The sequence below is a fragment of the Anomalospiza imberbis genome, chromosome 12, assembly GCF_031753505.1.
Source record: "Anomalospiza imberbis isolate Cuckoo-Finch-1a 21T00152 chromosome 12, ASM3175350v1, whole genome shotgun sequence".
Taxonomy (NCBI): Eukaryota; Metazoa; Chordata; class Aves; order Passeriformes; family Viduidae; genus Anomalospiza; species Anomalospiza imberbis.
The window spans coordinates 15,465,152-15,480,047 of NC_089692.1; the positions used below are offsets into that span (position 1 = coordinate 15,465,152).

Consider the following 14,896-nt stretch of genomic DNA (forward strand, 5'->3'; position numbering starts at 1 on the left):
GCTTAAGGTGGCTCTCTGTCAGCCTTGAAACATTTTTCAGAAGCTGATTGTGGACTTCAATAAGATTCTGGAAAAGAAATATGGTGCTGCCTGTGTGAACCAGCTCCCTTCCAGGTGCTGTGGCAAAAGCATTTAAGTTGCACAGTCTGGTGTTTTCTTAACCATTGTGTGGTTTTAGCTGAGATATCCCTGAGGGGCTGGCAGATACAATACCAGACCTATGGGAAATATGTGCCCTTCTGAAAGACAGCTGTGGAGCACGAGGGATATCTTGAGGCAGCTCATATGTCTCAAGATCCATGTTAGGCAACTGAATCCCACCCCTGGTATGCCATGATGACTCTGCCTAGCATATGCAAAGGGTGGGAGAGATGAATGCATGGATTTCAGGGCCTGCTTGCCTCTAAAGCATCCATCTTTTAATAACTCACTGTTGTTTTGGCAAGTAAGAGTTTTACCAAGTTCTCTGTGAGCTGGGCAAAAAAACTGGATGAGAGAGGGAAGACACTGGAACAGGACCCGGAGTAGCAGACAGCTTCACATGTTAAAGAATTAAGTTTATACAATAGAGAAAAATAGGCATGATTTTAAAAGATAATTACATTTTTGTCAGCTACTTTGCCAACCTTGTTCTACATCTTCTACACATTTTAAAAATGGTTTATAATATAACACTTTATACTTACACAGTGCTTTTCCAAATTAAGTGTGAAAGCACTCCATAAATCTGAATGACTCCTCACAACACCCCTGTGAGGTGGGTAAATAAGAGTAATCTCATTTTATAGCTGGGAAAAGTGAGGTACATGGAGTTGAAGTGACTTGTCCAAGCTCACTAGGGAAAGAAAAGTCAAAAAGAGGAAAACAGCCCAGTTCTCCTGACTTGATGTCCTGTATTGTATTTTTTTTTCTCCTGTGGAATGATTGCAGAAAATCTGTTTGATACCAGATGTTGGAGGTTGGAAGCTTTCAAGTGCTATCATTGCTGTAATTGAGAACATACTGGGGGTTGCATAACACAAACAACATGGTGCATTATCAAAATACATTTATTACAATGGACACGATTTCTTTTGCAAAGTTAAAACTCAGAATGTAAGTTAAATATAGCTGCATATACTGAATAGTTGAAATAATCACTAGGTCTTAATGCCTGAGCAGTTGAAAACAAATCCTCTTTCATGAACTACTGCAGTTCCCTTACTCAAAGAGCATAGCACACTTATCTCCTATAATGTATGTAAAGAATACTGTAAATGTGTAAGGGTCTTAATGACACTAAGAAAAGTTACAGCTTGAAACCAACTATGCTTTGCAAGTAGAGCAGCTGATGGAGTTTTGAGTTTTTGTAGTTGGGAATTAGTTGAAAAAGGAATACATCAGAGGGAAAAAAGCAGACCTTATAGATTTTGGTTTATTCGTTGTATTATCTTCTAAGAGATGCTTTGCTGGTTTAATTGTGGTGATGGGGAAGGGGAGGTGGTTGACAACCTCTGGTTTAGATGTGGTTTGGTGAGAGCTTTGAAAAGACTGTAGATACAGTGTCAGTTCAGGTCACGTTTTCCTGCTGGCACTTGGGTGGAAATAGGACCTGAAGTCAACTGAGCCCAGTTTGGAGTTTAGATCATATTTGGCAGCTCCAAAGTTTTATTTTTTGAGCTGCAGATATGATTTCAGTTTCACGCTCTCCCAAAATAGCAAAGGAAGGTCTCAATTTCATATTTCCTTGCTGAAAAAGCAATCAAGGAATCCTGTTTTCTTACAGGACATTAATACATACATATTCTGAGCGTTATTCATAAGGTAACTGTGCATCTGGGATTCTCTGAGTGAGAGGACTGCAGCAGTAACTGAACAGTTCTCCTGTGATCTCATAGGTGAGACTAAAACTTGTTCACTGCATTGGTGGAAAAATGACTGTTCCTCACAGCTCTGACTTGTCCCAGTAGGAAAAGGAGCAGAAGAGCCTGACATTGGGAAGTGGCTCCCTCAGTTACATCTGGACTCAGCCATGGGTGGTATCACCAAACAGCTCTTAAGATTGCTCCTAAAAACCCAGATACTGAGGAATCCTAGATGAGCACATGAGGATTTTAGGCGTGCTAGTGTTTTTCAGAAGAGGTCATTGTGCTCCATGTTGCTCACAAGGACTTGGTCTTGATAGGAAAAGGAGTAATTTGAGAAAGCTCTGCACCACAATCCCAGCTTGGGGGTTGTAGCAATAGCAGGAGGAGACAAATCCATTCTGAGGACAGTTTTCTCCCAGCTGTCTCCAGGCAGAACAAACCCCACTGTGCCCACCCTGAGCATCAGCATCAGGGTCACAACAAGCAGTGGAGCAGATCCTCAGCCACTGCTCCAATCTGTGAAGCCTCTGAGAAGGCAATGCTAATTCCCACCAGGAGGAGGTGAGGCTTGAGGAATGTAAAACTGCAGCTGTCACTTTAGGGTTTGCTTTGGATAATATGGTTGTGGAAGCAGATTCTGTATCATTTTGTTTGTTATTCCAAGGAGATTTTGTATTTTACATCAAATCAGGAAAATGGCCACTGCTGAAGCCAGCTGGTGCAGTTTTTCCCTCTAACAGAATGAACTCTTCAGGGTGCTTATCAGAGAAGGTATGGGACACCCCATTGGTTTCATATCTGGAGTATGTTCATACTTCTTGGTTACTAGGTTAGGTCAGTGGTTGGACTCCGTGATTTTCCCCAACCTTAATGACTCTCTGATTCTACCTCAATCTGCTGTGTGATGAGTTATACAGCTCACAGTGCTTTTGTGTGGGTCTGATGTTTTACTGTTAGGGATGTGTTGGCATTGTCTAATAGTCCTGATATGAATAACAGGAACAACCTGAAGAGTTTTAAGGACTTGCCTTTTTAATTCACTTGAGCTGCTTGCTTTGAATCTGGCCCTTGTCACAAATACTCTCCTCTCATGTCATTTTGAATTCACCTCTTTCCACTGGCCATCTTTTAAAATGCTCTGTGCTGAACTTAACCTCAGGCTACCAAGATAACTGGCCTTTATCCTTAATTTTTCATAAGAAAATAAACCCCTCCTTTTCAAATAAGCTGATCCCATCTCCCTGGCAGACAATGTTGAGTGCTGTGTGCTCTTAACAGAGTTTAGATTTGATCCTATTCATTCATCGTTGATAAATATACAGATAAGTTATGGCTTTGTTTCTATTATTTATATGCTTGGAATGTAAACTTGCTTCAGAACAAAAGTCTAATTTTAGAAAATAAACATGCATTTGAAGGTAGACAAATCTAAAAACTAAACATTAACTGTGTAATATGTTTTCTTATCAGGAACATAAATGGTATCTCAGAATACTAACAGATACATTACATATATTAATGAGGGTTTTACCATGTTCTGTATCTCAAGAACCCCTTTTCTTTTACTGTTAAGTTATTCAATATTAATTTGCATTCAGTGCCATCAGCTAAAAATTGACTGCTTCCAGTTATGAAATAAATGCCTATGAACTAGTAGCTACTTAGTATTTTCAATTCAACAAAGGATTTCAGAAGGGTGGATAATTTAGATCTTTGAGTCTCAACTATAAATAAACAGCAACTGCTGTATAAATCCCACCCTGCTGCAGAGGAAGATTGTATTACAAAACTGACAAATGATTTGCGGAAGAGAATGATGAACCCTTATTACTAAGACACTCTTCAACTTAATCCAAAACAAGATTCCCGGGTAATTTTACGTGCACTGGAAAGATTGATAGCATGGTGCTTGCCCAGCAGCTTTCAAATGTTTGACTGGATCGGAAATGGCACTGAGGCATGATTAAAGATTCAGCTGGGCTTCTCACAAATTCTTTATCCTGTGTATTCATTATTGCAACCCGCTGCCTTTGTTGCAGGTTAAAGAAGGCTGACCCCCAGCTCTGGTGATTAGCACCCTGTACAACTGATGGACCTATGGAAAAAAATGTTTAGGTTGCCTGTGGCTTTTAGCATTGTTTATCAGCTGAAATTGTTGGGAGGGGGGCCTTAATCACAATGGATCAGGGAGAGTCTGTGACAACTGACAAGCTCATTGTTTAAGACATTTTTTAACGAAGTTGTTAACATTAATTCTTTTATATAGCACTCTAATCTTCTTCAAATTATGTTCTGACATGGCACAAACTGCTTGGCATTGAAAGTCATTCAACAGTGATTAAAGTGCTCTTTTTATTGGTTTAAGAATGTTTCATCTTGTATCAGCAGTATGGAATTGTTTACTAATTAGATTCCCTAACATCCTCTGTTGTTGTATGCTGATGATATGTGAACAGGAAAGCTGATGAGCAAAAAATTAAAACTTGTTACTAGACTGTCATAAGGCCCAGCATATAAAGATGTCATTCAAAGGACTGTGTTCATAAGGGATAAACAATATTTTCTGAGAAAGTGAGCAGTTTCTGGCTAGCAGTGCAGGCAGTTTGCACTTATCTGCAGCTCTGGCTCTTCACTAGACGTTTGTGGGATCATAGATACAAAGAAGGGGTTTATGCCTTGGGGACCTTCCCATTCAGCATGGCATATATGAGGCTTCTACACATCCCACTTCAGGCAGGAGGATGGGCTGGAGACCTCTTGAGACTCCTGCCAACCCAAAATGGGATTTGATTCCTGTGGCTCTGATACTCACTCCTCTCAGTCCTTGGGCAAGTCACTTAGATACTCAAGTGTCTGAATGCAACCAGCTCACAAAGGAAATTAGGTACTTAAATGGCTCTGAGAATCTGGGATTGACCTTCTGTTACATAGCTTTGCTGTCTGAAGCATTCTCCTAGGCTTGATGAGTTCATGTTTGTCCATAACTGTGAGATCCTAAATCTTTACCCTCTGTCAACGAAGGGATAAATACGACTGCATTTCTCTTAAGTAATAAGAAAGGTACTTTTCTTTCAATGATAGAACCATTGAATTTTCTTCTTCCAAAACAGCCAACATGATTGAAACATTTAGAAAGAAGTAAGGATACACACAGCCAAAAAGCAAATGGCACGTTGCTTACATCCAGTTCTCAGCAAAACACTGGAGGCATCGCAAGATAAAGTGCTTTGGGCTTCCAGCCACATAATCTTTTATCACTTAAAGTAAATATCCTATGCTCACACAGGGAAAGCTATTCTCTTCTTCTGGAGTCTAGCTTGTGTCAATGCTCAAGGTATAAAGCACTGCTCTTGTGCTCTGGGGTGTTTTTCTGCCTGCCGAGAATTTTGTTTGAACAGCGTCAAATTCGACCCATTTGAAAAGATAAATTATTGTTTGGGTTGGATTTTAAAATGGCTCTGATAAACTTCCATTTTATGAATTAGCTGAATTCTGTTAGAGATAGCCTGAGTTTAACTTGGCTGGACAGATGCTTTTCAGCAATAGCTTGAGCGCTCTCACTCTGCATTGAGCAATTCAGTTTAATTTTACCTTTCTAATGAAAGTCCAGGTGAATTGCTTGCAAAAATCTAATAATACTCTTTAGGGCCTTTGAGACATTCTAAACAGCTGAATACAGTGATCATACCTGTACTGTGGAGCTTTATAGGATAGTTAAAATGAGCATAGAATTTTTATTGTTCTCTATTAATATTATTTTTAGTAGAACTCTCTTCCATTTCTGCTACCACCTTTAAGATATTTTCTCTTTTTTTTAAAAAAAAGATACTGGTTTAATAAGAGGATTACTATGTATTATACTAACTTTAAAAATATTTTGGTCTGTTGATAAATATATGCCTTTCAAAATACTTAATACAGACAGTTTTGGTTTACCTTGTGATGGGAGATCATTTCTAAGTTGTGGAGTCATCATTACCAGTTTAATCCCATCTGCTGAGGAAAATGCATGTCTTGCAAACAAATATGCACTTCTTTGCTGCTGCAAAGTTGAGATGCCTCAAATAAGGAGAACTGGGGCTTTTTAAACTGCTTCTTGTCCTTGAAGGATGAGAATGCAAAGTGGAGGTCTTCTGCAGGTTGACCCTCCCCTAGCAGCACCCTGAGTTTCCTTGGCTGTGACAATGAAAGGCCAAAAAACAAAGGAGTGGAGGAAAATCACAAGAGATTGAAGCCTATTTTCTTATCCCATTAAATTATCTTAATGTGGCAACAACTAATTTCTCTTCATTTACTTTTTCAATTGCACTTGGCAGCCTCTTTATTCTGATTCCTATCAGCTCATAATTTGTTACCACAGAAAGGACTAAGATGTACATAAATAATCATAAGATGCCAGATAAACTCTATCGGTTTTAAATTAGTGTTGTGCTTTGCTAATGCGCTCTCACCTATTATTTTTAATTATAGTTTACAAAGCAAAATAGCTTCTTGCCCTCTCCCCAGCTGTTCTGGCACTGTGCTTTTAGTCTGTGCCAGGGAATAGCCCATTGCCCATGCCAGGGTGCTTGCCCCAACCCTGTGGCCTCCATCTGAAGGTTTCTGTTGGAACAATTCAGAGAAAACCATTCTTCCTGTCTGAACATAAGTACATAAGTTCACTTAGTATTTAAATTAGAAAAAAAAAAAAAAAAAAGAGGAAACGGAAAGAAAAAAAAAGAGAAAGCAAGAAAAATTTTAAAATCCTTTCTGATCCACAGAAGCCTCTAATCTATCCACTCAATTTCTTAAAGCATTATAAGACATGAGAAATGGCTGTTACAGAACAAAACTCCACTGGAAAGCCTCGTGTCTCTGCAGAACCAGTCCTGTCTGTGCCTGCAGAAGACAAATGCTCTCACACAGCAGCAGTGACAACTGCCATGGGGAGACTGTTGATCCAAGATCCACGGGCAGGTTTGGCACCAATCCCGACTGCACTTTACATGATAGGTCTTAATTGGAGTGCCCAGGTTAATTTTGCACAAGAGGTTTAGAAAACCCAAACAAACCAAATCCATCTATCAGGCTGTGTTGCGGGTCAGGGTGCCCGGGCATATGGTCAATGATTTCTGTGATGCAAAGGGAAGTTTTGAGGTGCTGCTTTTAAACCTGGCTCAACTGTTCTGGTGTCAAACACCACCTGGGCAGCCCCTGTGACCAATCCAAGAGTTTACCCAAAAGGGGCAAAACACCTGAGCTTGGGACTGTGGTTCAGGATTCTCTTTTTCTTCTCCTTTTAGAGGGAAGGAAAAGAAAAATGTCCTCATTGAAGTGGTTTGTAAATAAGTGTCCAAGAGGCAGTGCCTTCAGCAGGGCTGCAGCCTTGTCGCCGGGCAGGTTACCCTGCCAGCCACGCTGCTTGCACGAGACACAGCTCCAAAGGGCTGTGGTTAAAATTACAACGCTAATAATAAACGATAAAATATCTATGCATTTATATAGTTTTGCTTGTTTTCTCTCTCCTAATTAATTTTTTGTTTCTATTATTGCAGCAACAAGGAGCCGCCACGACGGTGTACTGCGCCACGGCGGCGGAGCTGGAGGGGCTGGGCGGGATGTACTTCAACAACTGCTGCCGCTGCCTGCCCTCGCAGCAGGCACAGGGCGATGCCACGGCCGCTGCCCTCTGGGAGCTGAGCGAGAGGCTGATCCAAGAACGAGTTGGCAGCCAGGCCAAATAGCAGGGAGCTCCTGGAAGGATCAAAACACACGAGTGTGTGCACGCTCGGAAACTGCCAACACTGGAACCTGTCCAATCTTATCATCTAGAGGGTTTCCGTGTACCTCAGATACAGATTAACCGGTGTTAAATGAAATAATAGCAGTCACAACATAGTGAAAAATGTTAAGTACTAATGGGAGGTGGGGAATACTGTGGGTTAAAGGGACAATGCGGCTTCCTGGGGCTTAGTTAGTTTCGGTTCTCTTTCTTTTGATTATAGCCTGTTCAAAGTGTAACCCAAGGAGGCATCTTCTGTCTTATTTCAGAAAAGCAATTCTGCAGATAATTTCTGTTGTTTTGGTTAATGGGTAGGTATGTAGCCCAATATGAGATTTCCTCCTTATTTTGATAATTACTGTCTGTTAGGCTTTAGGCATTGACCGGGATATGGTAGTTGTGTTGATTCTTTTTCCCTACAAGGATTTTATTGGGTGTGGCAAATCAAAAGATTATTGAGGAAAGAAATCTTTTCAGCCCTTGACTGTTGGTTGCAAGTACATTTGCACTGTCTAGAAAAAGAAGGTGCAGGAAGACATCTGAATAGTAATGGTAAAGTCACAGCTAATTAAATATTTCTGTTTTTTTTTTTTCCTTAAAAGATTACAATAAAAGATATGTTGTAAACCATTCCCTAAGTACTGTCGAGTTAGCAAAGATGATGATGTCTCCTTAAGAACACACAGAGTGTAATCGGGGTTTAAATGGTATTTCCATCAATTTCTCGGTTCACAGTTTTAAGGAGTTTTATTTCCTTGAAAGTTCACAGTTTCTCAGTTCTCCTGATACTGTATCCCATTCCAAATCTGTCTTTTCTTTCCATTTAAATTCAATAAAACAACATGCTTGCTTGAATATTGTCACCTGAAGAGAACGTTTGTCTCATTTCTGCAAATGTCTTAGTTCCATTTTTTTCTAGAAAAGAAAACTTGAAAAATAAAGAGCTTCTTGTTGATGCCAAGAAAACGCTGATTTTTTTCTCGTTTCTTTCTGAGTTCATTTTTTGTATTTTGTGCTTTGTAGCTGTCTTCATGCCAGAAGGTTGTTCTAAGCCATCCTCAGTCCAGCATCACATTTTCTGTAGACAGAATATAAACAAATAAATAGAAGGACACATTGTTAATAGAAGTTTATTTGATCCCCTTTTTATTTCTGCTTTATTGTTAACAATCTGCCTTCCATGATTTTTCTTTTCTGCAATCATAGTACATTGGATTAGTTATTAAACAGAGTCAAAGTCAAGGCTTCTACCCAAGTGCAGCCTCAGCTGCTCCTTCCTTGTCTCCTTCCTTACCTGAATGCCACAGTCTTTCCTAAAGCAGCAGTAAAGAATATATGGCCTTTTTTTTATCCCTGCTCAGCCACCTCTGTAGCAACAGCTTCAGGTGACAACAAATCCTGCCCACTCATCCTCCTCGACTCTCTGCAGCCCCTTCCCCAAGGGCAGCACATCCTGCTTTGAAACATTTGGTGGAATAAAGAAGTAAAAGGGGATATTCCAGAAAGAACAACACCTCTTTTTGGCGTTTTGCAGAGTAAAAACAAAAAAAAAAAAGGTCTTTCTTGTCTCCTAGAAGTTTTCTCCAGTCTGTGCTACACAGACCAGATGCTGGTGTAGTGCAGTGTCTGAAAATTCATGGCCTGGGTTGAAGGCTTTTCCAAGCTGAGGCAATGGTAACAGCCAAATTCCTTGTATTGTCTGGAGTTTAACTGGGGAGAAAAAGTGATTAACTCCTGTCACCTGTGCAACTGCCCTCACACACACATTATTTTTCCCTTTCCCAGCCAGACAGAATTACTCTGGTATGACACAGGCAGTGTAGGACCGCAGAGCTTTGCACTGGAGCTTGGCATTGCTGGGTTCAGAAGAGGCACTAATTAAGTGATGCTGGGAGCTCTGCACTCCCCTGAAGGCCTGGGCCTTCTGCTCCATTTAGGCAAACATTAATAGCCTATAATGAACCCCCTGTCATTCCTTATTGCTGAAATATTGTTCGCTTCCATAAGAATTCAGTATTTAGGGATATTGCCTGCCTTCCTTCAAAGAATGTCTGTGTGTTTTTCCTCTGTACCCCACTCCCTATTTTAGTGTTACAAGGTAGGAGCACTTTTAATGTTAGCATAGTTTTAGTTTTGCACTAGTATGAGGTAAGCTAACCCCTAACTTCACTGAGTTGTTTGGGTTCCTCTGGTTTTTAGTTCTGGTTATTATTTACTGACACCTGTGTATTTCTCTGTCTAGAATTTCACTGTCATAATTTTCTCCAGTGCAGAAAAAATTACTTGCTCCCTGTTTCTTTCTTTCTTTCTTACTTTTTATTTCACTCTGTCATTCTCTGTTTCCCTTTTTTCCTCTCCTTCATTTTTTTCTCTCTCCATTTCTTTCTTCCACTCTCTTTTCTCCTCTTTGTCTCTGACTCTCCAATGTTGAGATAGCTAGTATAAAAAAAAGGCTTTTTCCAAATGAAAAAAAAAAAAAATAAATCCCACCAAGCTGTAGAGCCCTCGCTTCTATTAGAAACACTTGTGAAAATAATTTTTCTTGCAATCTCAGTTTGGTTTCAGCACAGGAGGGATGTGCAGGGAACATTAAAAAAGGAAAAGCAATTGAAAAGAAACAGACTCCAACCCCTCCATTTTAATATCCTAGATGTGCCTAAGTCATTGGCTTTCAAATATATTTTGGTGTAAAATTTGGCACATTTACAGCCGGTCAGATTTATTTATTTGACTGGCTTACATTTTTCCAGTTGATTTACCTGAGGCAATGTCTGTGTGAATTACTCCACAATGCATTGACTCCAGTGTTCATTAAAGGTAGTTAAGTGATCCTGTGTCTAACATTAAAGCAAACCCCATTAACCTTAACTAGTATCATATCAGCAAAACAAAAAGAACTGAATAAAGCAAAATAGATCGGGTATTTATAGTTCTTGGAAAAGATCCAGCAAATTCACATCAAGCTCCTAATAGTCCTAATAAGCACTTGCTAGTTATGCCCATGAAAAAGGAGGAGGCTGGGTTAGGGCTGTGTCTGATGCAGGCTCAGGTCCGCAGGGCTTTGGGAAGGGGAGGTGCTGGCAGGCGATGCCGGAGCATTTCCCACCCACACGCTGCAGGGCGTTGTCCGGCCCTTTCCCCCCTGCTTTCCTTCCAAAGTCAACGTTTCCCATTTTAATGGTGATTTTTTTGAGCCTATATTGGTGCCCTGTAGCTTCAAGTCCGTGTAGGTGAGAGAGCAAACTCCCTTTCTGGGGTTGGAGAGCCAGAAGCTTTTAGGGGAATGGAGGTGCCTTTTCAATCTGTGGCAGCTTCCACTGCTGTCCATTGTTCTGCCCAGACAGTCACTGACTGCTGGGACCTCTGCTTGCCAAATCAGGTAGAGGTGAACCAGAAGAAACCCATGCCAAATCTTGACTTCTTTTATTTTTCCTTCCTGCTTTTTCTTTTGACATCTGGGAGACAAATCTCAGATCAGACCAGGTAGGGCTTTTTATTAGAGAAGTGTTTCCAGCAACCCTGCAATAATTTGACTTATATCAAGGTTGAATAACTCCTTGTCAGGTGTTAAGCTCATGACCTTTCAAGCCAAACACACTTATACTAACCAGTTTACCATTGGAATGATCAATATCTTGTAAGTGAGAAAGTCTAGACAGATCTTATTTTGTCCTTTGGTATCACTTGTGGCTTTGGAATTGATCATTATATGTGGCTGGGGAAAAATTGCCTATACATTTCATGCTCTGTATTTATCTTGACAAGGTTCCCTAGGATTATATTTTCATAATCTGAATGGCAGTGGAACAGCTGCTCAGACGGTGCAAGCCCTTCTTATCGGGCAGAATTTAAGCTACGGTAATTACTCTTTCTCCTTATGTATTTCTTTTTTAAACAAGCGTGTACTATACATTAAAATGTATGGTTGGGGCGTCAGGGGGCATGCTGAGAAGCTTGGAAAATGCTGCTAAATTCTATTTCCTTCCACGCAGTAGCTGATGTGGGTTTGTATTTTATTCTAAATATAAGCCCATGTCTGAGCGTGAGTGGGCTCTGAAGGAGGGTCCCAGCTTACGGAGGGAAAATGTTGTTTTATTAACAGGTCTTAGAGTCAAGATTCCCTGAGACTGGAGGCAGTTTAGGAAAGCTAGAATAGCCAATAGTAATACCCAGTAAATGCATGACTGACTGAAGCCTTCAACTGGTCCCTTTGCAAAGAGGGTCCTGGGTGAGACCCATGCCCAGGGAAGCAGCTGAGCCATCACCAGGGACCTGCACAGGCTGATGCCAGGCTTGGGAGGTGCCTGAGGGACACGGTGCTGGAAGCACTGACATAGAGCAGACAGATGGGTGGCTGTTTGCTGGTGCCTTTTACTGTGGGATAGAGGAAACGGGAAAATAGAAAGGTATCTTGGAGAGAAAGAATGTGCTGCTTTTCTCTTGAGTTTGTTTTTTTTTCCCCTACACTGCTAACTATGTTATTTACTAGATGCCTTTTCTGGGCTGTGCTTTTTTCTTCTCTCCCCCACCCCTGTTGCGTTTGCAGAGTACTTTCCAAGGGGTGTTTTGTGAATTAGCTTCATGCTTTAAAAGAGAAGATTGCTCTGGCAGAGAACAGCATAGTTGTAAAAGTGTCAAGGTGTTATGAATGTCCTGATGATAGAGCCCAGTTGTTATCTGCTGGGTAGTGAGGGAGGATAGCTAATGATGTGCAGCATGTAAACCGTTTGTTGCTCTAATCCATCTGTGTGGAGAGGAGTGAAAAAGAGGGGCGAAATCCTGGGAAAATTACTTGGACAGCTGGAGATAAAGTGTGTACTGATGGAGTCATCCAGAGGTAGCTGTCAACATGAGCTGTGTTTGCATATAATCCAAGCGATGCACAATGATTCCTTTTGGTACCGTTTTTTTAATGGGGGTTCATGTGTCTGTGCACAGACCTTAATTACTAGCCAGTATCTCTTACCAACTGGGCTCCAGTTTTAAGTGAGGAATGTGATTTTAATCAATTCGTGGCTGGGTGGTGGAGAGAAGTACTACAAACAGACCAAAGCAAGACATATGGATCCCTTTGGAGGACCTGAATTAAATGAGAAGCAGTCATTTTATTAATTCTGCTGTGTTTTATAGACCTTTTATATGGAACATTACCCATACAACTTCACTAGCTAATTAAAAAGGGCTCTTATCAATTTGCTGGGCAGTTGCTTATGCAGGGGGGAAAAAATAAAAAAGAGAGGAAGAAATAATATTTTTTTTTTGAGTCCCAGAAAATCATTAACCTTAAGGGGGTACAGAACAGATCACCAAATGCCTGGTGAGACTATCTGGACCGCTTATCTTCACTCTTCTGAAAGAACTGTTGTAAAAACTGAACATTACACAACATTTTGAGATTGATCTGCACCGTGCCTGTTGTTCATACGGAAGCCTTACAAAGGTCTGGTGCAGTGCCTGCAGATAGGTGAGCACAAGATAAATTAGGGGCTTTGTACACTGTATTTCTATGATCCCTCCTGGCAAAGAAGGTACCCTTTTCCTTGGGCTAGCCTTTAACAGCAGCAGTTTTAGCAGCTTTGTAATGTTCTCAGCCAGGACTGAGGAGTGTGTGTGATGCTGGTGGAACGTGTAAGCTTTTTGCAAAGGGAGGAGAGAGAAGCAAGTGCAGGGGAGCCACCCTGGTCCTGACTGATCATCACATCAGCATGGAACTGATGGCTTTAAAATGGACTTTGCCTTCTGCAGGCAGCCTGAGAGGAAGAGCAGGACACAGGAGGGAAGGTTATAGGAATGGGGAATGCGTCTCTGAGTGCAGCCCTCTGCCTGTATTGGGTGGGACGAGGCTGAAGCAGTCCCAGCACCTGGAAAGCAGCATCACAAAAATACAATCAGTCGGGATGGAGACAAGAAAAGTCTTCTAAACCCTTTGCACCTCTGTAAACCCTTTCTTTACGTGGCGTATTGGATTTTACAAGCACGGGGTCTGCTGGGAGCTGTCTGCCGAGCACACAGTTAGCAGTGATTGAACACCAGCGTTTTTAGCATTTTGACTTAAATCCAGTGTAAACTTGTAAGTGAACTGCTGGCCTGGGCTGGGTCTCTGGTGGACAGCAGTCAGCCATGCATCACAGGCCGTGCAGCCACCGAGTGCCCGGACGGTGGCTGCGGGTCACAGCTCAAAGGAAGCCTGAAATTTCACTTGAATGGATCCTGAATTGCCTCTCATCCCAGGGAAAGCTTTATTTCTCTCCCTCTCTTTTCTCCCAGCATCGAGCCGACATGGCTGGAGAAGAGAGGAGAAAGGTAGTCGGTACTGAGACCACCTCAAATGTACCTGGACTACAAACAAAACAGTATTTTCCTTCCAGCAAAGCTGTTCCTTTAATCTTTATGAGCAGGAGAAATTCATGCATTACAGAGGCACAAAAATGAGAAGGGAAAGGCAGATGGGAATAGTTGCATTAGAATTAAGCCCTGTTTTTAATATGACACCTGTCAGACTTATTGTTAAAAATATGGAGAAAGGCTCCCTTCAGAAATAATAACATTGCAGCAAGGTTAGTTACACACAGTGAGTCCTGTCAACAGCCGCAATTAGAAGTTGTTTACCACCGAGCCGAGCAGCTCGGCAGCATCAGGGCTGCGCGGACCTTCCGCGCTGCTCCAGCCCCAGCCCGGGGCTCAGGGATAATCCTCCCTTCCAAGCCAGCCCGCAGCCGGCATGGGAGATTCTTCCCCGCAATCACATTGCTTTCCTAATGACACTATCACCCAGCCAGGGATTAAGTGCTGCTTTACAGTCAGCGGCCGGTGTCACCGGGTTTAGGCAGTCGAGCAATTAAAGGGTCAATTTAGGGCGGGCTGGAGGCTGGGGGTGAAGGGCCGGGGACCGGGGATGTCTGGCAAGGAGAGCCCCTGATAAACAGGAGCTGTCAGAGAGCCGTGCCCTGCAGAGGCGACTCTTTCTGTCGGCTGGCTATTAAAAGCCATTCCTTGCCGTGGCAATTAAGCCCCTCCGCCGCGGCCACCCGGAGAAATCCCCTCCGCGCCCGCTGCCAGCTGCGGGGCTTGCGAGGCACCAACGCCGCGACTCAAACCAGACCGCAGAATTAATTCCATTTATGCCCTCAGCCAGATTTCAAAGCGAGGCTCTGGAGACACAGGAGAAATTAATTTATTAAAAAGCAATAGCTTGATAATGCACATGATGATAGAATAAATGAATATGTTCAATATCTTATAAAACAGTTGGCAATCACATAATAGAGCATTCATTGTCAATTTAGTA

The 14,896-nt window shown here is 41.8% G+C and overlaps 2 protein-coding genes across 2 annotated transcripts in view; one reads left to right on the forward strand and one right to left on the reverse strand.

Annotated features, from left to right (window-relative positions):
* The window catches only part of WWOX (WW domain containing oxidoreductase), a 485,118-nt gene extending 476,655 nt beyond the window's left edge, over window positions 1-8,463 (forward strand). The window contains exon 9 of the mRNA XM_068203073.1: window positions 7,382-8,463. Coding sequence (XP_068059174.1) covers window positions 7,382-7,570 — 189 coding nt within the window. The 3' untranslated portion in view covers window positions 7,571-8,463. The remainder of the gene's footprint in view (window positions 1-7,381) is intronic.
* The window catches only part of MAF (MAF bZIP transcription factor), a 185,950-nt gene continuing 179,261 nt past the window's right edge, over window positions 8,208-14,896 (reverse strand). The window contains exon 3 of the mRNA XM_068203083.1: window positions 8,208-8,686. The gene's annotated coding sequence lies outside the window, so the exon portion shown is untranslated. The remainder of the gene's footprint in view (window positions 8,687-14,896) is intronic.